The sequence below is a fragment of the Tachysurus fulvidraco genome, chromosome 21 (assembly GCF_022655615.1).
Source record: "Tachysurus fulvidraco isolate hzauxx_2018 chromosome 21, HZAU_PFXX_2.0, whole genome shotgun sequence".
Lineage (NCBI taxonomy): Eukaryota > Metazoa > Chordata > Actinopteri > Siluriformes > Bagridae > Tachysurus > Tachysurus fulvidraco.
Window position 1 is genome coordinate 7,187,058 of NC_062538.1, and position 26,087 is coordinate 7,213,144.

The 26,087-nt window shown below is 37.1% G+C and overlaps 5 protein-coding genes across 5 annotated transcripts; 1 reads left to right on the forward strand and 4 right to left on the reverse strand.

Moving 5' to 3' along the window:
- Positions 1-750: 750 nt before the first annotated feature.
- Positions 751-9,337, forward strand: ppme1 (protein phosphatase methylesterase 1). Its single transcript, XM_027157586.2, has 14 exons — positions 751-1,035; positions 2,024-2,117; positions 2,639-2,731; positions 2,870-2,927; positions 3,044-3,095; positions 3,179-3,333; positions 3,493-3,583; positions 4,092-4,157; positions 4,237-4,363; positions 7,241-7,370; positions 7,869-7,913; positions 8,026-8,090; positions 8,733-8,800; positions 8,913-9,337. Coding segments are annotated over exons 1-14 (1,131 nt in total). The 5' UTR covers positions 751-949; the 3' UTR covers positions 8,914-9,337.
- Positions 9,338-10,040: 703 nt separating this feature from the next.
- LOC113649811 (odorant receptor 131-2-like) lies at positions 10,041-11,256 on the reverse strand. Its single transcript, XM_027157790.2, has one exon. It carries the CDS (start codon positions 11,004-11,006, stop codon positions 10,041-10,043), a length of 966 nt encoding a protein of 321 aa, XP_027013591.2. The 5' UTR covers positions 11,007-11,256.
- Positions 11,257-12,786: 1,530 nt separating this feature from the next.
- Positions 12,787-14,246, reverse strand: LOC113649727 (odorant receptor 131-2-like). Its single transcript, XM_027157661.2, has one exon. The coding sequence runs from the start codon at positions 14,244-14,246 to the stop codon at positions 13,281-13,283; it is 966 nt and encodes a 321-aa protein (XP_027013462.2). The 3' UTR covers positions 12,787-13,280.
- A 1,951-nt stretch (positions 14,247-16,197) lies between these two features.
- Positions 16,198-16,686, reverse strand: LOC113650022 (odorant receptor 131-2-like). Its single transcript, XM_027158039.2, has one exon. It carries the CDS (start codon positions 16,684-16,686, stop codon positions 16,198-16,200), a length of 489 nt encoding a protein of 162 aa, XP_027013840.2.
- Positions 16,687-17,891: 1,205 nt separating this feature from the next.
- LOC113643675 (odorant receptor 131-2-like) lies at positions 17,892-18,860 on the reverse strand. The gene has a single exon (XM_027148057.2). The coding sequence runs from the start codon at positions 18,858-18,860 to the stop codon at positions 17,892-17,894; it is 969 nt and encodes a 322-aa protein (XP_027003858.2).
- Between the last annotated feature and the right edge of the window lie 7,227 nt (positions 18,861-26,087).

The following is a 26,087-nucleotide window of genomic DNA, read 5'->3' on the forward strand; positions in this document are numbered from 1 at the left end:
AATTAATTAAAAAAAAACGGTTCTTCATAAATGCAAGTCGTGGCCACGACAGAGGTGCCCTTGAGCAAGGCACCGAACCCCCCTTACTGTGTGTGTGTGTGTGTGTGTGTGTGTGTGTGTGTGTGTGTGTGTGTGTGTGTGTGTGTGTGTGTGTGTGCACTTTAGATGGGTCAAATGCAGAGAACGAATTCTGAGTATGGGTCACCGTACTTAACCGTATGTCACGTCACTTAAATGAGGAATACCACATGATTTCATTTGACACATCGTAAGTCTCCTACTTATTAAAAATAAAAATAAAGTTCGACCGATAAGTAACGCGAATCGGATTTGGAATTTCACTTTAAAGAGCCGGTTCAAAGAATCGACTCGTTCCCGAACGACACATCTCTGTGCTGTAGTCGTTCACAACTAGCCTGAATTGAATATCTTGTGTCAGTATAAAGGATAAAGTTAGTATGCTAAAATTGAAATTACAAATAAGCAAACCTTTGTTGTTTTAGTTTCAAAACCAACTCAGTAAATAGACCTTAACAGGGTGTAAAGCCAGCATCCTGCAGTGTAAATAAGTGTAAATAAACCTCTCATCATGCGTCTAAAATCGGATGCTCAGCATGTCACTCCGGCATTACCTCATCTTCTTATGCGGGCGCTACGTCTGTGCGACGGTGCATTATGGGAAATGTAGTTCTCGTACAAACATAGCGCCTATGGACTGTACAGTAAAGCCGCGTCTTGTTGCATCTATTTCCCACAATCCTGAGCTGAGAAGGCTCACTGGTGGGTGGTGGCCTTTACTTGTGTGGGGTTTGGTTAGATTTCTGTAGCTACCTTTGTAAACTAGCTATTAACTAGCTTTAAACTAGTGGCGTACGGTTTATAAAAAACACATATAGGGTGCAACGACAAGCATCTTTTGCTAAGGAAAGGTGTTTAAATTAATTACAGAATGGAGAGACAATTGCATTTGAATTTGTTAGGATCCAGACCCCCGATGGCAGGAGGTTTACAGTCGGGCTCAAAAAAGAAAATGGGGTGAGTTTGTAGTTTAAAAAACAGAAATACACAAACATGAATTTTTGAACATTTATTAACGGCTAATGCTAAGCTAGCTAAGCGAGCAATTTAGGCTAGTTTTATGTTGTTTTAGAATTAGCTTGCCAAGCAGGTGTCTGTCAGCCTCTTAAACACCAATGTCACGACTTTAGTAGATAGTAAATTTATAAAGCATCTATCTATCTGTCTATCTATCTATCAATCAGTCAATCAGTTAAGTATTTGTGTGCTATATGTAGGCTAGGCTTGGGCGATATGATGATAATATCGATATCGTGAATCATGATGCCAGTATTTTCTGAGACATCATGATATTGCATAATGTTTTGTTTGTTGTATAAATATAAAATACGATTCGATTTTTCAACCAGATTTTCCCTCTTGACTACACATGTTGTCCCCATTGAGATTAACTGAATTCAGAACATTAGCAAAGATGAATTAGCGTCATAACATTAGCGTTATGAATGAGGGAATGGAAACCTTTATTATTATTATTGCCACATATAGTGGGATTATTTTCTTCGCACATCCCAACTGAGGAAGTTGAGGTCAGAATGCAGGAGCAGTTATTATACAGAACCCCTGGAGCAGAGTGGGTTAAGGGCCTTGCTCAAGGGCCCAACAGTGGCAGCTTGGCAGTTCCAGGGCTTAAACCCTGATCGTTCAATCAACAACCCAGAGCCTTAACCACTTGAGCCACCACAGCCCAACTAAGACATAAAGATCTAAGATATTTTATTAAGACACAAAAATACAAACAAGGAGAACACTGAATTCCTTCCTTCCTTCCTTCACCTTAGGTGTGGATCAGTTGACACAGGGCACATCATCTCTTAAGAAGCTTCCATCTTAAGCCTTAAGTTTGCAGTGAAGTGCAGGCAAATAAACATCCTCTGTTGTTAAGGGTTTCTATAATGACACTAATACTTCTCTAATGGCACTTTTCTTCTGTTTTGGCACACAGACCTGGGAGAAAGTGTGACTTCTCTCCCCTGCCCTGGAGTCAGTATTTTGAAACCATGGAAGACGTGGAAGTGGACAATGACAACAGCAAAGACATATCTTTTATTTCACTTTAATGTGGTATTTTGACATTTATTTTAACTCTTAGACAACATGTCTCGGATGTTAAAATCTATTTTTGTACCATTTTACTTTCTATTCCTTGTCTAAAATTTTAGTGAATATTTCAGTGTACACGTAGACCTCAACCTTTCCCGATGAAATATTTAGTGTTAAGTATTAAATTAGAAATGTTTTCTAAAAGTCACTGACACTTGCTGGTGTCTGCCTTCTTAAAAAGCAGACCCCATATTATCTAACTTATATTTTTTACTTAAGCTATAGTCTTTTGTACAGTTAAAAAAATAAACAGCCATGACACACAATCTGGGCTAGTGTTTTGTTCACCACTGTTTAATCAAATTCAGGCTCTATTAATCTTTTTAACTTGGACATATTCATAGATTGGAGAGACAGTTCATGTGAATTCGATCGTTTCCATACCTGCACTGCATCGTGATGTGTTATACTTTGTTGTCTGCTTTGGCCTGTTCATCCTTCCCTGACTCCTGTGCACACATTCAGAATCTACAGCTGTGGTTCTCAGGGTCCGGTGCTGCTTCTGCTTCATGGAGGAGGCCACTCTGCTCTCTCCTGGGCCGTCTTCACTGTCAGTGACCTTCCATACATATGCTTTTATTATGATTTACTTTTTACAGTGACTCATTCATACTTTGTGTACCGTTATAGTACAGTTATCTTCAGATTGAATTTCAAATGGCAGTGTGTTGGTTATTTGCTTTTTCAGGGAGTGATATGTAGCAGGATTAATTGCAGGGTTGTAGCTATGGATCTCAGAGCACATGGTGAGCGATGACTAATTCCTTTCACTAAAAAAGAAACGTAAAAAATAATGTAAAGGTTTGTATTATGGAGTAAATTATTTACTGTGCTTGCACTGTTTTGGTTTAATAACTTTTAGGAGACACAAAAGTGAAAAACCCAGAAGACCTGTCAGCTGAAACAATGGCTAAGTGAGTCTTTAGACCAATTGAAAGGGATTTGCAGGACCTTGTGTGTTTCTTTGAACTGATATGTATGCTTTATGGTCATACAGTGATGTTGGGAAAGTTGTGGAAGCGCTCTATGGTGAAAACCCACCCCCAATAATGATGATCGGTCACAGCATGGGTGGAGCGATAGCAGTCCACACTGCCGCAGCCAATCACTTGCCATCGTTGCTTGGCCTTTGTGTGATTGATGTAGTGGAAGGTAATTTTTTTCATTTCATAACAGACTGATCCCATTTCCCTTTAGATGGTGGTTAAAACACAGTACTGAATTTCAGAAAATTAGGGCATGTTGTTGTCTCTTTATTATGTTGTCATTATTAACTGTACTTATGTTATTTGTTCTGATTATTCTGTTTAGGTACAGCGATGGATGCCTTAAACAGTATGCAGAATTTTTTAAGGGGTCGACCAAAAACTTTCAAGTCAGTGGAGAATGCCATCGAATGGAGGTATGTTAAAGTACTGGTTTCACTTTCAGGTGCAGATAATCTGCAGGATCTGATACATGTGATCTTTCTGTCTTTATGTTTAATGTTCTGAAACGTCTGTGAATCAAGATATTTTCTTGTTATCATTTATTACAGCTATTAGGAGTTTTTCCCCTCTTTTTTTGAAATTCTGGCACTGCAGACTCCTCCTTAAATGTCTCCACACAAAAAGTCATAATAACACACGTTTAAAAAAAATCCAGTTAAATCCATTGTGCTAATGGCTACTATAGTAATTACAGCCCTTTAGAACGAATGTGCTCATGCTTGCTATACATGCATTCACTTATGTCATCAATGAATAAATAAATAAATCAGCTTGCTCTGACTGGGAGATATAATGATTAAATATCTGATTACTCTCTGGACTAAATATCTTTAATAGTCAGGATGTGGAAAATTTTGAAGTTGGTTGTGATTTTAATCATTGAAAATGTATGTAACTGATTTTTCTGTATATTAATGATAGTGTAAAGAGTGGACAGATCAGGAATGTCGAGTCTGCACGCGTGTCTATGGTTGGACAAGTCAAAAAGTAAGTGCTTCCTTCATTTAGGTTCCATAATGTTAAGAGAGCTATTTCTGTGAGGTGTAAAATTAGCTTTTGTTTTTAGGTGTGATGAGCCTTTGAGCAGTCCTGGCATTTCTAAGGGCATCAGTGAAGGCATCATTGAGGAAGAGGAGGAAGAGGAGGAAGATAGCGAGTCCAACCTCAAAAGAAAGAAAGAAGATGAGCAGGAGGTAACCGCTGATGATTCAGGACATCACTGTTTTTTTTATTTGTGCAGTTATATGCTTATAAACGTCAGTACTTTTTAGGCGTTTAGGCAACAGAAATGAACAAATAAGTGCAATGGATGTGAGAGATAATAAATCTGTCATAGTACACTGGTAGCTTGTCTCACTTGCAGATGAATTTGTTGATTGTAGTGAGCTTGTGCAGCACAGTGACTTGGGTCCCAGTACAAAACCCTTACAGCTCAATGACCAGCCTTTAAAAATATCCCAGCAGATAATTTAGAATTGTGCAGTTTACTGTCAAATTGGCTTCATCTATTATAGTATGACTTGTCCAGTCTTACAAAGTATAACATTTACTCAAAAATGTTCTCACTCCTGGTTTTATCCACCATCCTGACTAGTCAACACCCTTGACAATTCTATGCAACCTATAACAGTAAGCCAGTTCTTGATTTTGATAAATACAAATACAGGTCATTTTCACTGATTAAAAGTTGTTATTTAATGGCTAATTGTATTGGATGTTATGTTCATAGATTAGAGATCTTATTTAGTTTACTACTATGTGCACATTCAGTAACTTCTTTAAATACAGTCGTATGCAAAAGTTTAGGAACCCCTGACAAGTTCCATGATTTTCATTTATAAATATTTGGGTGTTTGGATCAGCAATTTCATTTTGATCCATCAAATAACTGAAGGACACAGTAATATTTCAGTAGTGAGACAAGGTTTATTGGATTAACAGAAAATGTGCAATATGCATCAAAATGAAATTAGACAGGTGCATAAATTTGGGCACCCCAACAGAAAAATCACATCAATATTTAGTAGAGCCTTCTTTAGCAGAAATAACAGCCTCTAGACACTTCCTATAGCCTAGGGTTAGGTAATGAGTGTCGGGATTCTGGATGAATGTATTTTGGACCATTTCTCCTTAAAAAAAACATCCCCAGTTCAGTTAGGTTTGATGGTTTGCTGAGCATGGACAGCCCGCTTCAAATCACCCCACAGATGTTCAATGAGATTCAGGTCTGGGGACTGGGATGGCCAGAACATTGTACTGGTTCCTCTGCATAAATGGCCAAGTAGATTTTGAGCAGTGTTTTGGGTCGTTGTCTTGTTGAAATATCCAGCCCCGGTGTAACTTCAACTTTGTGACTGATTCATCAACATTATTCTCAAGAATCTGCTGATATTGAGTGGAATCAATGTGACCCTCAACTTTAACCAGATTCCCAGTACCGGCATTGGCCACACAACATGAAGGAACCTCCACCAAATGTTACTGTTGGTAGCAAGTGTTTTTCTTGGAATGCTGTGTTCTTTTGCCGCCATGCATAACGCCCCTTGTTATGCTTTGTTTCATCACTCCACAGCACCTTATTCCAAAATGAAGCTGGCTTGTCCAAATGTACGTTTGCATACCTCAAGCGACTCCGTTTGTGTCGTGTGTGCCGAAAAGGCTTCTTTCACATCACTCTCCCGTACAGCTTCACCTTGTACAAAGTGCGCTGAATTGTTGAACGATACACAGTGACACCATTTGCAGCAAGTTGATGTAGGTCTTTGGAGGTGGTCTGTGGGCTGTTTTTGACCGTTCTCACCATCCTTCAGCTTTGCCTCTCCAATATTTTACATGGCCTGCCACTTCTGGTCTTAACAAGAACCGTGCCTGTGGTCTTCCATTTCCTCACTATGTTCCTCACAGTGGACACTGACAGCTTATATCTCTGCGATAACTTTTTGTAGCCTTCCCCTAAACCATAATGTTGAACAATCTTTGTTTTCAGGTCAATTGAGAGTTGTTTTGAGACGTTCATGTTGCCTCTCTTCAGAGGAGAGTCAAAGAGAACAACAACTTGCAATTGGCCTTAAATACCTTTTGTCATGATTGGATGCACCTGTCTATGAAGTTCAAGGCTTAATGAGCCACCAAATCAACTGCGTGCTCCAGTTAACCAGAACTAAGTAGTTACAGGTATTCAAATCAACAAAATGGCTAGGGTGCCCAAATTTATGCACCGTCTAATTTTGTTTTGATGCATATTGCACATTTTCTGTTAATCCAATAAACCTCATTTCACTACTGAAATATTACTGTGTCCTTCAGTTATTTGATAGATCAAAATTAAATTGCTGAGCCAAACACCCAAATATTTATAAATGAAAATCATGGAACTTGTCAGGGGTTCCTAAACTTTTGCATGTGACTGTAGTTCCTACAATTAGGGACAACTCTGTAGCTGTCCTTTAAAATCACAGTTGCCAAATGAGTCTGGAATCAGTGCAACAAACCAATTGCTTAGAAATATGTCTAGATGCATATGTGGCACCATTTTAATAGCTTTTGTTCATTGCCCTGGAACTTTACACAATTATTATGTACATTTCTTGGGTACTTGCTTAAGGTTTTCGTTTTAAATCAAACGTTTTTGTTAGTTGTGTTCCACTTAAAAGGGGATAATTCTAACTTCGCTTCAAAAGTACAGAAGCCACTCTGGATCAAGAACATGGAACACCAAGGAATACCTAGGCAGTACGATATGTTGCCATGCCAATTTTTTTTATTAGCGAAATTAACATCACAGCCATGAATCTATGTCCTGCTTCCCTTTGCCAGTTGAAACAGAATATGTGGTAGCATATTGCAGCTGAAGGATTTGACTCTAGGTGGCACCAAAATCACAGCTTTAAAAAAAACAACAAAAAAAACATGGACTCCATCTCCCATATAACAAAGCTCTTGTAACTGCTGGAAGACTTAACAAATTATTTAAATTAAATAAATAATTTTTTTTACAGGTTTCTAGAACCCGCATGTCAATGGAAAAGGCTCCGCTCTATCACGTAATTCACTGTAGAGTTTGTTTTTAGGTGAAGAAAGAGTGCCTGTATACCTGGCGCATCGAGCTGTCGAAAACAGAGAAGTACTGGGAAGGCTGGTTCAGAGGCCTGTCCTCTCTCTTCCTCACATGTCCTGTGCCAAAGCTACTGCTACTGGCTGGTGAGCAGACCAAATGCCACTTATTTCACTCTACATTTATGTAAGCATTAGTAACAAATAAGAACAACTTACTTAAATCTTTGTTACTATATACTTGATGCACATTATTATTTATATATCTAAATGATACTGATTCTGTTATTTTTAAACTGTATTATTTTACATATGCGTAATTTTCAAAGTGGTCTATACAAGTCTTAGCTATGCAGCATTTCAGCTTCAAAATAATCTCAGTGGCTATAGATCTAAAACATGACATTTTATTGATTGATGCTTTAATTTCTTTTGATGATTTTGCATATGATTGAGTTTGATGGTTGTTGATGCACAGAAATGATTCAGTCAAAACATTGATCAGTCTCAATAATATGCAAAATTATTGATTTGTGAACTTCTACAGAAAAAAAAAATAACTGGCTACAACTTCAGATTTTAATGTGGAAATAAATAATACATTCTTAAAAATTTGCCCCGTGTATTTTTATTTTTTTTTTCTAGGCATTGACCGACTGGATAAAGACCTGACCATAGGACAGATGCAGGGTAAGTCTTAAGTAATAAAAAAAAATGGTATAAAATGTTTTTATCAGATTTGTACATTTTTGTGAGGTTTATTTATTTAGAATTTTTTTTGGTCTATAATCCTTTTTTGCAGGAAAGTTCCAGATGCAGGTTCTCCCACAGTGCGGCCATGCTGTCCATGAGGATGCGCCTGAAAAAGTACTTTTCTCTTAATTTTGTGGTTACAAAGTGTTAATTGCATATATATATATATATATATATATATATATACACACACACACACACAGTATATAAATGCTTCTTTAGTGATTTTACATAATTCTTTCGTTTCGATTTTGTCAACGGGGTATTGAAATACGCACACTCTTAATACATTCAACCTCATTTATCAAACTGTATACAAACAATTTTTTTTCCTAAATTATAACATGACATGGTACTCAATAAATACTACTGATAAATATTACTACTATACATTTGTATGTAAGGAAGCTCAGTGTAATAATCTTTAATCTTGTGCGCACACATGCTTAGGAGCTGCACTTTGACAGTTGTTTTTTTTTTTATCTTAAACTCTTTGTAAATGTTGTGGGCATCCATAAATGCAAATCAGCTGTGCTGTGAACATTTATTAACATGCTCTTGGTAGCATGACGACAATCTGTGTTGCTGATTTTTTTTTTTTTTTTTTTTTTTTTTTTTTAATCTGGTTAGAGTTTTTAGTTAGTTTGATGATAGCTCCAGCACTCAACCTCACTAAATAATTGCTAACCTTATAAGATAAACCTTCACTTATCTAATGTGGCATTTGTTTATATTTGTCTTAATCCTTTTTAACAGGTAGCTGATGCTTTAGCCACCTTCATGGTGCGGCATAAGTTCACTGAATTTAAGGAAGACTTCCCCTGGTAAGTGATTATCACTTTAATAAGGTTAATACATAATCTTAGTAAGTGTAGTGATCTGTTTACGAAATTAAAATTGGTGTTTTTTTTCCTTTTCTCTGTTTTTGTGATATAGACGATGTACAGTCTTCTAGCCTTCCTCCATCAGCTACGTGCAATGAAAGTGATTAAAAAAATTCTCCTTATCTCTGTCGCTCTTTATCAGCAAGTACAGTACAACCATTGACATGGCATCATCTCTGCTGCAAATTCTTCTTAGCACTTCAACCTTAAATCAGTTTTGTTCATTTTTATTAAATTAGGTATGATTGTTGTTATATTCCTAACTGTAGGATGTGTAGATCTTATGCCAAGATTGTAAGATCAATGAAACTGGCAGAGTTTATTTATTATTTTCTTCTCTAAGTATTTTCTTCATTTGCATTTCATCCAATGCCTTGCTTGTTTGTTGTTAAAATTATGATGACTGCGTCAAGTGTTCTGTGTTATTCATTGTCAATTTTCAAAAAGGGGAAAACAAAGATCTTTAAACAATTTCTACATTGACTTTTCTGTGATTTACATTTCAGGAATATTGTTTCATTAATGCACAAATTACCCAGTTTTTAAAAAAAATAAATAAATAAAAATAAATTGCAGGATGTTATACACATCACCATCCTTTCATAAGGCCATATTTATAAAACGCATATTCATCAAGCGATATTTAACACTGTCCCAAAAAAATCAGTCATAGCTGATGCTAAATGAAAAGATTTCCTCTCTTATTCTAGTATTATAAATATAATCTTGAGTACATCGTACCATTTGTATATTTTTTTTTATTCTAAATTAGCACAAATTTTACAAATACTCATATCAGGAATCTAAATATATAAATCGAGCCCGAGATGGACAATATTTGTTAGAGCAGTTTTATGGAGCTTAGCCAGTTCAGCAGAAATGATTAAACAACAGTTTGTACTGAGCACACTATTAAAGTTGCACAGTCAGAGTGGACACCTGTCCACACACTCATTATTCAGATTTTATAAAGCACATGGTAGAACAGGATTATCTGTGCTTGAGAAAGCCGAACATGTATCAGAGTATAACCTTTGAGTTACAAGGTATAACCACTGCATTTTCTCTGCACAGGTTATGTTAAAAGTAAATACATCATCTATATTGTATACACAAGCATATGATATCTCATTGATTAATATGGTTTAAAGGTACATCTGAACAAATGGCTGAAATTAATTCAGTGAACATTGACTGTAGGCTTACGTTTGCCTTTGGCACAGCGGAAATAGTGCATGAGTAATGGACACACAGCTTCGTCTCTCAGTCCGTAGATGAGTGGGCTTAAGCAGCGTGGTAAGATCAGCACAAACAGGTAGTTCAGATAACGTAGGTCCATGAAAAGAATGCTGCTGCCAGCCATTGCTGCAGCTCGTTCTATAATGCTGTAGAGAAAAGAAGTAAGGCACAGGCCCAGCTGAATGAGGTGCAGCAGCACAGTCTTGTGAGCTTTTGCAGCAGAGTCTTTATTGGAGGAAATGGACCTGGCTGTGATCATTATGCTGATATAAGTGAAAAGGATTATCACAGTCACTGACACAAAGTAGAATATGTAAAAGCCCTGCAAAACATCTGCTTGCCATGGCCTCTTGAAAAGTCTTTCTCTTGTGCAAAATATTTGCGAAGTTAGAAAGTTAGAATCCATCACTACTCCATATAGCAAGTCAATTATGAAGTTTATAGAACCAATAAACCAAATGGCTCCGATAGCAAAATGAGTCCTTTTCTGAGTGGCTATTTCAGCATGTCTTAGAGGAAAGCGTATAGCCACATAACGCTCTAATGACATCACAGCAAGGTTTAAAGGTGCGTTATTAAAAGTGGTCGATGAAACAAAAACCAAAAAAGCACAAGCAAATGTAATTAATTTGAAAAAGGACAGACTGAAGATGTACAGCATGGAGGTAACAATGAGCTGAATCGAGTCATTGAGGAGCATGTGGGTAAAGAGAATGTAGCGTGGAGTCTCTTTTAAAACAGGTTTACTCCAAATAGTGTAGACCATGATAGCATTCAAATAAGTAAAAAAAAGTGACATTATTGTTGCAACACTAACTTTTGAAAGTGGTCCTTCAGTCAGTGCAACCTGAAACATTTGTTGGTGTATAAACAAAACCTCTGATGTGCTATCATTACTGACTGCCATAATATTATACAAACCACTGACTAACCGGATTAGTCACTACAAATTAACACAGATCAGAATTCACAAAGAGAATAGATAACATTTTGCAAATTATATATAGATATAATAAATGTCCAGTGCTAGAAAATGAAAGGTGTTCAATAAGATGTAAGCACAGCCCTGAAGTTCAGGGTAGATTTGACCTGATCTTTATACGAGACAGCGTGGTGACCCCAGAGAGAGAGAGAGATGATGACAAATGTAGGCATGATCTAAATATGCATCTCTGTTAGTCATGCAGTATCCATAAGAGCTTATTTACATATAAATAAGATATATACCATAATTGTAATAACATACTGTAAGATTGCAATACAAAACAAAAAAAAGTTCAATACAATAGTTAAAATTAGATAGATAGATAGATAGATAGATAGATAGATAGATAGATAGATAGATAGATAGATAGATAGATCTTTTTTCATGTTTTAATGATATCCATGTTACATAAATATGCACCATAAAAATATGTATGACATTTTTAAAGAGGAAAAATGGCATGAAGGCTTTTGGAACCTTACTAAATAACAGGACTACCAACATTTTATCACAATTATGACGATAATCATTCACATTTACAACTTACATATAAGCATTTTACTAAAAACATTTATTCTAATCATCTAATTCATCTGCAGATGATAAACACTGTGGTCAGTTTATTTCCAAATAATTTGTAAAGTATACACGGTGTATATAATATAAAGGTTGTGGTCTCAAATTGGAAAGATTCCAGATGACAGAACTACACACTTGTGGAGATCGTCCTCAGGAGCACTGCTTCATGATATTGTGTCGCACTGTACTACGAATAATACAATGCGTTATCAAGCTGACTGTTCTAAACACTTAATGACATTGCTATGTTTTGATGGCCATCTTCAGTATTGTTCTGTGTATCTGCAGGTACATGGTTTTCAGGGGGGATAGATGGATGGATGGATGGATGGATGGATGGATGGAAGGATGGATTAAAGGGAGAGAGAGAGAGAGAGAGAGAGAGAGAGAGAGAGAGAGAGAGAGAGAGAGAGAGAGAGAGAGAGAGAGAGAGAGCCTGTACTTAAAAGGAGGTAGGCTGATATGATTTAAGGTAACAACACTCAACATATAATGTAACTAGCTAATTCATTGCAATTAAGCCATAACTATCATTATAACAAGTCAGCAAATACAGCCTTTTGTTATATTAATTTTAATTTTTTCCCCATTATTATCAATAACATCAATGTTGTTGACACGGAACGTGTGTAAACAGAAAGCTCAGTTTTATTTTGGGTTACTCTGTTGTCAGATATCTGACATTCTGAGGTGACAGGCAGTTTCTACAGGACTGACACATCCAAAATGAACACCCCCAAATCGACGCTAAGTGACACCTTTTTCCCTTCGTTTACAGTTGTGCAGGATATAGATAAGTAATGTTTTTGACACACAGTATAATACGTTAAAGCACTAAACGTATGTTTTTGCTATTGCTTTATACTGCTTTATTTCTCTTGTGCACATTATTTGTGAGGTAAAAAGCTCAAATCCATCACCATTCATTAAATAATGGCAATCAATATATAGCAATATTTTTTGAGTGGCTAATTCTGCATGTATTAGAGAAAGACAAATTCTCTAAGGCTCTAGTGACATCACAGCCAAAACAAAAGAAAAAAAAAAGCAAAAGCAGTCTTGTCCAACTTGAGGAACAACAGACCCAAAACATACAACACAGAAAAGTAAGGGTATCGGGTCAAAAAGAATCAAGTGGTTAAACAGAATGTTGTGTTATTTCTTTAAAAACTATTTTAAATAAGTAAAGTACTGCAACATTATTCATGCAAAACCGACTTTGTCCCCTCAGTCAGTGAAACCTGACACAGTTATAGCTATGACCAAAACCTCATAATCCTGTACAAATCATTAGAATGAAACATTTTTAAATGTACTTAATCATTCATTTATTAATTTGTCCTGCATGTTAACCTACCTCTGTAAATCTGTTCTTGTAAAATAATCTTAAGTTATCACATATAGCCTTGAGTTGTGAGACTTTTATTTTAAACATGCACTATTGTGACAAATATTCATGAGAGAAAAAATAAACAAAAGGACAATAAAAAATGGACAATAATAATGTAATTAACTGATTATAAAATAATTAACTTAGTTGATAACTATGTGTAACCATTCCTACAATCTTAAATAAAAGTTAACAAGCATGCTTAAACATCTGAACATTGCTTCAATTCAGCGTACATTGACTATAGACTTGTGAATGCATGTGCCAAAGCGGAAATAGTAGATAAATAAAGGTCGTACAGCCTCGTCTCTCAGTCCATAGATGAGTGGGCTTAGGCAGCGTGGTAAGATCAGCACAAATAAATAATTCAGATAACGCAAATCCAAAAAGAGGCTGCTGCTGCCAGCCATTGCTGCAGCTCGCTCCATAATGTTATAGAGAAAAGAGGTGAGGCACAGGCCCAGCTGAATAATGTGCAGCAGCACGGTCTTGTGAGCTTTTGCAGCAGAGTCTTTATTGGATGAAATGGACCTGGCTGTGATCAATATGCTGATATAAGTGAAAATGATGATCACAGACACTGACACAAAGTAGAATATGCTAAAGCCTCGATTAACATCTACCTGCCATTGCTTTAAGAAAAGCCTTTCTCTTGTGCAAAAAATTTGTGATGTGAAAAGGCTGGAATCCACCACTACTCCATACAGCAAGTCAATTATGAAGTTTATAGAACCAATAAACCAAATAATTCCAATAGCAATATAAGTTCTTTTCTGAGTGGCTATTTCAGCATGTCTTAGAGGAAAGCGTATAGCCACATAACGCTCTAGTGACATCACAGCAAGGTTTAAAGGTGCGTTATTAAAAGTTGTAGCTGAAACAAAAACTAAAAAAGCACAAGCAGCCATGACTAACTTCAGATAAGCCAGACCAAAGATATACAACAAAGAGGAAAAAAGGAGATGTATTGAGTCATTTAGAAGCATGTGTGTAAACAAAATGTAGCGTGGCGTCTCTTTAAAAACAGGCTTACTCCTAAGAGTATAGACCATGATAGCATTCAAATAGATAAAGAACAGAGACATTAAAATTGAAAAAGTGACTTTTGATATTGGTCCCTCAGTCAGTCCAACCTGGAATATTTGCTGATATATCAGTAAAACTTCCTCTGTGCTATCATTACTGAATGCCATAATTTTACAAACCACGAGCATGCAATGATATTTATAGTCACATTGCAATGATATTATTAACAGAACAAGATCAATCTGCATGCAAAATAGACATTTTTATAACTAAATACAAATTATGTGCAGGAAAAAATGTATATCCAGGGCTGGAGAACGGAGATGTTAATTAGGATGTAAACCCAAGTTAATTACGATGTAAACCCAGCCCTGAAAAGTAGAACAGTTCTGATGGTATCTTTATAAAGGACATCATGTTGACCCTAGAGATAGATGATGACACACCTGAGACTGGAAACTGAAGTAAATATGCATCTTTGCTAAGGGATACAGAATCCACAAATGTTTATTTGTAAAATTATTGTAAAAAATGTGAGCATATTCAAAAAATGTTCAAAACACATTAATGTACAGATATTTGTAAAGAAATTTAAAAGGAATAATACTACATACTGTAAGTAAGTAAACAAATAGGTAGGTGGTTATATAATTTTTTGTGAGGAGTTTGTGTGGAGGTTTAGAGTTTAGTTCAGTGATTGCCGTGAGGATAAAAACTGTTTCTGAGTCTAGAGGTTTATATGAAAATAGTAAGAAATATATAAAAAAGTATGGAGATGGCAACTGAATAAATATTAGTAGGTTCTACAATTTCTGGAATATTCTGATTTGAAAGCTTCTTCAGCCTGGGTGTGTTGTAGTCCTGCACTACTCCACCAGGAGTCACTTTGGGGCTGCACACAAAAGCCCAGAGTGTGGGCCATTGAGTTAAGTGTAGTTTTATTAGAAACCTTTCTAATTGTGTGTTGTTAATCGTCCATCATGCCAACATAAATCATCTTATTTTATAGTTCAACATGGATACCTAATAATTTATACAGGCAATTTCAGATTGAATCTTTATTTTCTTGAGCCTTGAGTAAACACTGACCCATCCTTTCGAACAGGAACTGTGTTCTTGCTATCCTCCAGTATCCTTCAGTTATATATAGTGTCTGTGAACCTCTCTCAAACCTAGACGCTGATTCCTGTTATGGCTGACAACAAAGGGCCTCAGTCTGGGTCTTCTGCTGTTGTAGATCTGCTTACCACAGAGGTAAATAAAGGTTATATGACTTCATTTAACATTCATTCTCCTCAGTCTCAAATGAACATAATATTTGTGACTAAAGAACTGTCACTAACTAATACATCATTCTGCAGTAAACTCTAAAGTCTTCTCTGTATGAAAATCCCAGGAGATCAACAGTACCTGATATATTCAAACCAGCCATTTTCTGATGTCATTGTAAATGGCCCTAGCAGTGGTGGCTCAAGCGGTTAAGGCTCTGGATTGTTGATCGGAGGATCATGGTTGAACCCCCAGCACTACCAAGCTCCCACAACTGGGCAAGATGTTGTTCGTGAGCAAGATTCTTAACTCTCTCTGCTCCAGATATGCTGTAGCATGGCTGACCCTGCGCTCTGACCCTAACCTCAAAAGTTGGGGATATGCGAAGAAAAAATGTCACTGTGATTTAATGTACATGTGACAAACAAATGCTTCATTAATTCAAAGTAAATATGATAACAATTTTAACAATCCCTGTGTTTAGTTTAATTAACCAAAGCTCTTTAACTGTATCTGCATGATTTTTGCATTGTAGTGTTTGCTTGTGCTGGGGTTGTGGGCTTTTAGATCACAGACTACATCTTTGTATTGTTTTTTTTTTTTGAAAACTTATTTACAATTAAATGTGGTCAACTCTCATCAGCTCCCTCATCTCTTCTTTAATAGGGTGACTCTAAACATATTATAAGTCATGTTTAATAGTTTCTCAATTTAATTGTTTCTTGCTTTATGTTTTTATGTTGTATTCCTTTACCAAATGCTATCGTCACAAGCTGCTCCTACATGCCTCTTTGGGAATTCCACCAGTTTTAACTTGGCATGAGGGCTTTAAATAGTCATAAAAAGTGTTCAAATGTCAATTATAAAGTGCATCATACTTATATTCCAAATAATTCCAATAGCAATATAAGTTCTTTTCTGAGTGGCTATTTCTGCATGTCTTAGAGGAACGTTTATAGTCACATAATGCTCTAGTGACATCACAGCCAGGTTTAAAGGTGCGTTATAGAAAGTTGTGCCTGAAACAAAAACTAATACAGTACAAGCAGCCATGACTAACTTGAGAGAGGCCAGAATTAAAACATACAACAAAGATGAAAAAATGAGATGTATTGAGTCATTGAAAAGCATGTGGTTAAACAGAATGTAGCGTGTTGTCACTTTAAAAACAGGCTTACTCCAAAGAGTATAGACCATGATAGCATCCAAATAGATAAAGAACAGAGACATTAATATTGAAAATATGACTTTTGATATTTTGCCTTCAGTCATTGCAAGCAGGAAAATTTGCTGATATATAAGCAATTCCTTAACTGTGCTATCATTAGAAACTGACATTATATGATAAAATAAATAAAATATAATACACAACATTTACAGAAAGTATTAACTGTACTTATTTCTATACAATTTACCACCACTTTCTCACAAATCAGATTTTTCAATTTTGTAAATTGTTTGCACTAATGTGGTGCAGAATCCAATTTCATATGTGAGACTTATGTGAGTCCAGATCTGAAGAGTAATGCTAATGTGAACTGTTGTTTATAATAGACACCATTCTAGTCCCAGGGAGAGATGATGACATATGTCTGTGTTTCTTCACTTTCAAGAATATTGAAAGTGATCAGTAAAAGTAAAGATATTTCAGAATAGGAGTAGTTGCAGATTTAAATATGTATAAATAGAAAAGGTTTTAATAAATTTCAAGCAAATGAACTAAGCCATTATTTCCTTCTGAAGAAAACTCTACATTGTCTATAAGAACAAAAATCTGTTATAAATGTATATTCAGTACATACATTCTGTCTTTTCTCTTTCTCTCATTATAGAGAGAAAAATACTATATACATACATTGAATTAGGGTTGTGATTAAAACAGGCAAAAAGTCAGGGTGATAAATACTTTGACAAACATACTTTGTTTTTCAGCTGACTACCACTACAGTATTGTGGTTGAAATTATAAAGTGAATATGAGCAAACACTAAGGACATTAAGCTTTAGATTATTAATACAGAAGACATTACAGAACTTTTTATATTGATCCAATTTCAATATTTAACACAGTGCTAAAATCTATTAGTAAAGTCACATACATCAGAATACAATAGTTAACTCTATCCCAGGCTATCAAATAATGATCAATTAAGTGTACCAAGCAATTAATTATTTCTAAAGTTAAAAGGTTTCTTTTAAATTATTATCCAGAAAGCTCATGTGTTGCTTGTATGACTTATTTTAAATAAACATAAACTTAAAAGGGTTTTCAAGATAGGAAAACTGGATATAAGCCCTAACTGTGTTAAAGTCCAATCTACCCTTTTCAAACCTGTATAACTTTAATAAAATAGTTTAAACATCAGAGTAAATGAATTGGCATTGTGAGAACACAGCCACATGCAAATAATCAGTGTGAAACACATAGAGTAGTGATGAATCAAAACTCCTAGTAGATTGGGACAAAAAAATTTATATTTTATTTTAAAAAAAACATAGTGGACAGGTTTAAATATTACTAAGCATTTGAAAAATGGCTTTCATTCACTGTACTCTGACAGTAGACCTGCGTTTGCCTGTGGCACAGCGAAAGTAGTAGATGAATAAGGGTCTTATAGAATCGTCTCTAAGTCCATAGATGAGTGGGCTTAAGCATCGTGGCAAGATCAGCACAAACAAATAGTTTAGATAACGCAGGTCCATAAAGAGGCTGCTGCTGGTGCTGCTCGTTGCTGCAGCTCGCTCTATAATGCTGTAGAGAAAAGAGGTGAGGCACAGGCCCAGCTGAATGATGTGCAGCAGCACGGTCTTGTGAGCTTTTACAGCAGAGTCTTTATTGGAGGAAATGGACCTGGCTGTGATCAAAATTCTAATATAAGTGAAAAGGATGATCACAGACACTGACACAAAGTAGAACATATTAACCCCCTGATAAGCATCTACTTGCCATTGCTTTATGAAGAGCCTTTCTCTTGTGCAAAATATTTGTGATGAAAAAAATGTAGGATCAGTCAATACTGCATAAAGCAAGTCAATTGTTAATTGTATCATACTCAAACACCAAATAATTCCAATAGCAATATAAGTTCTTTTCTGAGTGGCTATTTCAGCATGTCTTAGAGGAAACGTTATAGCCACATAACGCTCTAGTGACATCACAGCCAGGTTTAATGGTGCGTTATGGAAAGTTGTGCTAGTAACAAAAACTACAAAAGCACAAGCAGCCATGACTAACTTGAGATAGGCGAGACTTAAAATATACAACAAAGACGTAACAAAGAGCTGAATCGAGTCATTAAAAAGCATGTGGTTAAACAGAATGTAGCGTGGTGTCTCTTTAAAAACAGACTTACTCCAAAGAGTGTAGATCATGATAGCATTCATATAGATAAAGAACAGAGACATTAAAATTGCAAAAGAGACTTTTGATACTAATCCTTCAGACAGAACAGGCTGGAACATTTGCTGATGTATAAGCAAAACTTCAACTATGCTATCATTAGAAACTGTCATATTATGCTACAAAAAGCGAACATAAAATATAGACAGATATCACTTAATACAATAAAGGATGATCTCTAAAAAAGCACAACCACTTCCTCACAGATCAGATTAGAGATTCAGTAACAAAGAGAAGACAAATTGCATGCTTGCACTAATCTGTTATATCCAGTATAAAACCCCACATTGATATGGGACTCCAGCTACAAAGAATAAAACTGACACTGAGATTAAATTTATAATAAGCACCAGAGAGAGATGATGGCACGTGTCTCAGCGTAAATAATAGACCTCATGAGTTTATATATTCCTGTGATGTCATTCAGTTTCCTTTTGTGATTATTTATGTAATGCATGTAGATTATTATTATTCTTATTATTTACAAAGCAGTTTATTACTGTAATGTCAAACCGCTTTTACACACAACACAGTATAGCAGTCAATATCTTTATCAATATCTTTATGATTTTAAAAAATCTTTTATTTTTTTACATTCAGTATGAGATGTCTTGATTGATGAGTCAATCATACAATTCATTTAACCTGTGCAAACATAATAAGGAAGCAATACTGACATGGCTGATAACCGCTAATCAACATTTTGATACTATAAAAGAAATATCTAGAATTGACACCAGATTAATATAGTGCACTGCATGTATGAATAAAACACTATTTTAGGTTAATACCTAACTGACATTTGAAAAAAATCTGATAGAGAAACATATTGGGTGTTTAGCATGATTCAGTGATCGGATCCAAATCCAAGATGGCGGTGCGGAAGTAGCACACAGCAGGCACTCCTGATCCAATATGGTGCGTATGGTCCTGGAGAAATATTGTCTTATTTCACCTGCAATTTCACATATTTGTCCTGCATCAACTATATATGGTTGAAATGATATTAAAAGCTTCTTGATCCCAAAATGTAAACCACTGCAGAGGTCATTAATTGTTTAGGTCTCTTTTTTGGATGTAAACCATCCAAATTTAAACAGACATGTATTGAGTTGAATTTAGGGTTTCACTCATATTTTGTCTGTGCATAATACCTAAGCTATTTCTAATTATTTGTATTCATAAGTTAATAAATCAGTACTCAGTCCTATTAATTGACCTGAATGGGATCTAGGTACAAATTACCTTTATCAGCTGGGTAGTGTATAAATGGCCCAATTCACACTTCACATTAACATGCATCCTGGATGATTGGCTCAAAAATGATCAGCGCTAAGTATTGGTTTGAACGGGGCAAATCCGTGTTGAAGTCATATTGTGATCTGAGCATGCAAACCACATTTGTAGGATGATTTTAATGCTTCTCGATTAATTAACCTTGGACGGCAATAACCCAGGACGTCAGGTGGGATCAGAGCCTAAGAGACCACATTATTGCAAGTTGGACCTTTCATATAACAATAAACTGTTGATTAAATAAATAAAAAATCAGTTAATTTGAAAGTTTTAATTTTATTGTCATCAAATAATTTCCTGGGATTTCTATATTTAGCCTAATTGTGTATAACCATTGTTTTTGTGTTTCGGTTTCTTTTCTTCTCCTAGTTTTTTTTCTCCTAGTTTTTTGCCAGTATTTGTGTAATTTTCTTAATAAATTGTGTCTGTTAGTGTAGTAAATGGGATGCTATAGACAAGGTTGTCCAGTAGGGAGTGGTGTTAGGAGGGTTCAGTTTTTGGCGCCGAGCAAGTGTGGATGTGCAGGTGTTCCGCTCGTTACCTAAATAAAGGGTCATGTTAATTCATCTCCCTGTATCTATGTCTGTATCTACATATATCTGCACCTAAGGATATTACATAATTGGTGACGAGGATAAAAGTCATTCATTCAGGTACTGTACCAGGCTGAATAGATAGGATAGACCACATGCAGAGAAGAGCAAACTGTTTTTAAAAAAAAGCAAACAAACAAAAAAAAAAACGATGGCAGCGCTGGTAGGAACGGTAAGCCCTTTTGACGGGGAGCCACAGCTGTGGGAAGAATACAGTGAAATGTTGGAATTTTTCTTTCAAGCAAACGAGATTACTGATGCGGAAAAGAAGAAAGCCGTGCTATTATATGGGGTAGGTGCAGCCACTTATAGTTTGTTGAGAAGTTTATTGTGTCCCATGACTCCAGGGGAGAAAACGTATGATGAGTTAATAAATGTGCTAAAAGCCCATTACAATCCAAAGCCGAGTGAAATAGTGCAAAGATATAAGTTTAATTCGCGCACACGGAAGACTGGAGAGACTGTTGCTGACTATGCGGCTGAGCTAAAAAAGTTACCACAACATTGTGAGTTGCTGCGAGACAGACTCGTGTGTGGAGTGAATGATGACAGGATGCAAAGACGGCTGTTGTCGGAAGTAGACTTAAACTTCGAGAAAGCACTTAATTGTAGACTTGGTTTTGCAGAATTTAGGGACGTACAGCATCGTCAATCGTCAATGAGTGGGATTAGTCAACATGGCAAGATCAGCACAATCAAATATTTTAGAAAACGCAGGTCTGAACAAATTTGCTGTGGTCAACGATGACTGCAGCACTCAATAATGCTAAAAAGAAAATAGGTGAGAGATAGGCCCAGCTAAATGAAGTGCAGTGGCACGGTCTTGTGGGCCATTGTTGAGTCTTTAAAGGAGGAAATGGACCTGGCTGTGATAAAAATTCTTATATAAGAGAAAAGGGTGTTCATAGATACTGACTCAAAATAAAATATATTAAATATCTAACTGCCATTGCTTGACAAACAGCTTTTCTCTTTCACACAATATTTGTGGGGTTAAATAGTTAGAATCCATTATTATTCCATAAAGCAAATAAATTCTAACGGCTATAAAGCCAACAAACCCGATATGTCCAATATCAATACAAGTCCTTTTAAAATTTAAATTTAATCATTTAATCTTCTAATACTGAAATAAGCAATTAAAACCTGCATAAACATCAATTATATCTTCAAGATTAGCCTCCTTTGCCAAAAAGTCTCTCTTGTAATTGAATCTTTTATGCTCCTTGTAGGAATATGCTAAGACTTTAATTTATATAAAATTACATCAAAATGTAAGAAGCTTTCATGAGAGGAAAAAATAGATATGATGTAGATGGAGGTAGAGAGAGACATAAAGGTCCTGGGGGTGGCACAATGAGATATTAACAAATGCTGAAAGTATTTCCTCATGTTCTCTGGGGCACAGTGTCTTCTCTGATTGTGTGTGTGTGTGCCTGTGCATGTGTGCTAGTGGGACATGGTTTGACAAGATAAGCATATAGGGTTAGGTTATATAGGAATGTGCTAGAGTCTAGCAGAGATGTAAGACCTAAAGGTTACAGGGCTCTCTCCCATCACACATTGTATTTCTCAAGCAGAAAAACTTACTATTTATCATATATTTAATATGTCACAGCGCCCAAAATGTATCTGTCTGCACCGCTGTCTCTATGGAACCGGGCAGGAAACAACTCCCCATGGTGTTCTTAGTCGAGCTTGCCACTTATCAGCCAATCAAAAAAAGAGGTTACACAATAGCCAATCAGAAAATAACACTATTGTATCTGGGTAAGATTTAACGCAACAACCAACGAGAAAAAAGCAGATCCTGGAATTGTTCGTCTATCATCCTCGTTCACCCAAAAAGATAACCAATGGAGCTGCAAGTTTTGTTTTTGTTTGACACAAACATTAACAATCATACACAAGATGGTGGCGTGGCAGTAACACGCAGCGGCCACTCCGGATTCAATATGGTGCTATTTACGTTTTTTAAGGTTTTATTTACGTTTTTTTGCTCGAATACTACCGGTACATGGACACCGGAGACAGTGATGTTCATGAATACAACCACCAGGAACTAATAAAATACAGAAGTCGTGACCTCAGCTTGCTTTGAAGACCAGGCCTCCAGTCCTCGGTGTCGCCTGATATCGGAGACCAGTAGAGGGGACGCCAAAAGTGGTGCGTGAGCAGGCGGGTGTATGTGCTAGGCTAAAAACAAACCCTAGCCGGCACTCTCGTGTCCATTCTACTATCCAATGTTTGCTCCCTGGACAATAAACTGGACTACATCCTACTCGAACACACTACACGGTGAGATATTAGAAACTCTGTTTTCACGGAGACGTGGCTCAGCGACAGAGTTCCGGACACCGCCATTCAGCTCGATGGACTCACCTCGTTTCGTGCCAACAGAAATGCAGCTCTGTGCAGTTAGACTCGCGGTGGTGGTGTGTGTTTTACATCAACAAAGAATGGTGTAAGAACTCTGTGCTTGTTTCTACTTACTGCTCATCTTCATTGAAGTTTGTGACTTTTATATGCAGGCCTACGGTGGCCGAGAAGTGCAGAACAAATGAACAAATCCGAAAACAAATGAACGAATCCAAAAACACATTAACAAATCCGAAAACAAATGAACAAATCCGAAAACACATTAACAAATCCGAAAACACAACGACAAGTCAGACAACCCAGAAACGGTAGGTATCGTTTTTGAATGGAAACTTACCGATCATTGGACAAGACACTTGTCACTCAAGATATACAGGTATGGAATCTTATTAGATTAGATTAGATTAGATTAGTTTCAACTTTATTGTCATTACACATGTACAAGTACAAGGCAACGAAATGCAGTTTAGGTCTAACCAGAGTGCAATAGTAGCAAGTGCAGGATATACAGTTTGTACAAGATTTAAATAAGTTAAGTGGTAATATGGAGTAATTTACAGTTGTGTGCATACTATGAACAATATACAGATTTACAGAAGGATACGTGCTGTAATAAAATATATGGCTATTACTATAAACAGTAATTTACAGATGTGTATGTTCTATGAATATAATATACAAATGAATATATGTGTACTATGAATATAATACAGATGAATATACTGTATATGTGCTATGAACTTAATATACAGATGCCTATTACTATAAATTAAAATTTACAGAGGGTATGTGCTATAAGCAAAATATATTAATACAATGAACTGAAATATACAAGAGGATATGTACTATGGTGATAATATAATATATTGCTGTTATTATGAATAGAAATTAGGTGGGTATATACAATGGTAAGGCAATGGTGAGCAGCAATGCAAAAAAGGAGAGCAAGTATGCAAATGAGCATGATTTTATGTAACAGTCCATTAGTGCAATAACAAATTGTGGGGTGTGATTGATCAAATGTACAAGTGATCAGAAGTTTAGTTTAAACAGTCCATTAGTGCAATAGCATAGTGTGAGGTGTGTGTGTGTGTGTGTGTGGCAGTAGAGTGAAGGACAGTAGGATCAGTGAGTGGCAGAGTTCAATAAAGAGACAGCTCTAGGAAAAAAAGTTGTTTTTAATCAGCTAGTCCTGGTCCGGAGGCACCTGAAACGCCTACCGGAGGGCAGAAGTGAAAAGAGTCTATGGGCAGGATGAAAGGAGTCCCTAAGAATGCTGCGAGCTCAACGCAGACAGCGTTTCTTGTGGATGTCCTCCATGGCTGGAAGTGGAGTTCCTGTGATGCGCTGGGCGGTTTTCACCACCCACTGCAATGCCCTGCGCTCTGCAACAGAGCAGCTTCAATACCAGACTGTGACACAGCTGGTCAGGATGCTTTCTATTGCACAGCGGTAGAAGTTCACCAGGATATCTGAGGAAAGCTGATTTTTCTTTAGTGTCCTCAGGAAAAAGAGGCGCTGGTGAGCCTTCTTCACCAGGCTGGAAGTGTTGGTAGTCCAGGACAGGTTTGCCGAGATGTGGGTTCCCAGGAACTTGAAACTGGAGACGCGCTCAACAGCCATCCCATTGATGTAGATGTTGTCATGCATGCCTCTTGTCTCTTTCCTGAAGTCCACAATGAGCTCCTTTGTTTTGGAGGTGTTAAGGAGCAAGTTATTGTTATTGCACCATGTGGCTAGGTGTTGGATCTCCTCCCTGTAGGCAGTCTCATCATTCGGTGATGAGACCGATTACTGTAGTGTCATCTGCAAACTTGATGATGGAGTTAGATCCATTCACAGGCCTGCAGTCGGAGGTGAAGAGGGAGTAGAGGAAGGGGCTCAACACACAGCCCTATGGTACACCAGTGTTGAGTGTGATAGTGTTGGAGCAGATCGAACCTGCTGGGGTCTGTTGGTCAGGAAGTCCATGATCCAGTTGCAATGCCCAGATCTACTAATGTGGCTATCAACTTGGATGGAATTATGGTGTTAAATGCTGAGCTGAAGTCAACAAACAGCATACGTGCATAAGTGTTCTTATTGTCCAAGTGTGTGAGCACAGAGTGCAGTGCCATGGAAACTGCATCTTTCTGTGCTCCTATTGCTGCGGTAGGCAAACTGGTGAGAGTCCAATGTGGATGGCAGCGAGTCCTTCAGGTGTGCCAGGACCAGCCACTCAAAGCACTTCATGACTTCCCAGTGCTACAGGGCGGTAGTCGTTCAGGCACGTTGGGCTGGAGTGTTTTGGCACTGGCACAATGGAAGTGCATTTAAAGCAAGTAGGAACAGCTGCTTGGGCAAGAGACAGGTTGAAGATGTCTGTGAAGACCCCAGCAAGCTGCTCAGCACATGCCCTAAGTACACGTCCAGGGATGTTGTCTGGTCCAGCGGCTTTGTGTGCGCTGATCCGGCTCAGTGCATTGCAGACATCTGTGGAGGAGAGTATGAATGGAGGGTGGTCAGCCGAGGGTTTGAGCTTGGTAGCAGTTTCTCTGTTGTCTCTCTCAAAGCGAGCATAAAAGTCGTTAAGCTCATTCAAGAAGAGGACATCAGTGGCAGCGGGGGTGGAGTGGGGGGATTTGTAATCACTGATGGCCTGGATGCCTTGCCACATGCATCGAGGGCCAGAGTTGGAAAAATGCTCCTCAATCTTCCACTTGTAGCAGTGCTTGGCCTCTTTGATGCCCCTCCTCAGGTTAGCCCTGGATGTGCTGTAGGCCTGTGCGTCACCTGATCAGTATTGCGTGCCTTCAAAAGGAGGCACACCTCCTTGTTCATCCATGGCTTCTGATTTGGGTATGTGATGATCGGTTTCTGAGTCGTAACACTGTCTATAGTTGTATTGATGTAATCCAGTACAGAGGAGGTGTAACAATCAATGTCCGTGTGAGTGTCGCTGGTGGCCTGAGATGCAAATGTACTCCAGTCTGTGTGTTGAAACCTTTCCTGGAGTGTGAAATCTGCTTCTACAGGCCAGACCTTGATGGTTCTTGCGGGTGGCTTCACTCGATTGATGAGGGGTGCATATTT

Coding starts and splice junctions, on each gene's coding strand:
- LOC113650022 (XM_027158039.2), bottom strand. CDS start 16,686: ATGTCAGTTTCTAATGATAGCACAGTTAAGGAATTGCTTATATATCAG.
- LOC113649811 (XM_027157790.2), bottom strand. CDS start 11,006: ATGGCAGTCAGTAATGATAGCACATCAGAGGTTTTGTTTATACACCAA.
- LOC113649727 (XM_027157661.2), bottom strand. CDS start 14,246: ATGGCATTCAGTAATGATAGCACAGAGGAAGTTTTACTGATATATCAG.
- ppme1 (XM_027157586.2), top strand. CDS start 950: ATGGAGAGACAATTGCATTTGAATTTGTTAGGATCCAGACCCCCGATG. Junction 7,914..8,025: donor GACCATAGGACAGATGCAGG/GTAAGTCTTAAG, acceptor CCTTTTTTGCAG/GAAAGTTCCAGATGCAGGTT. Junction 8,091..8,732: donor ATGAGGATGCGCCTGAAAAA/GTACTTTTCTCT, acceptor CCTTTTTAACAG/GTAGCTGATGCTTTAGCCAC.
- LOC113643675 (XM_027148057.2), bottom strand. CDS start 18,860: ATGACAGTTTCTAATGATAGCATAGTTGAAGTTTTGCTTATACATCAG.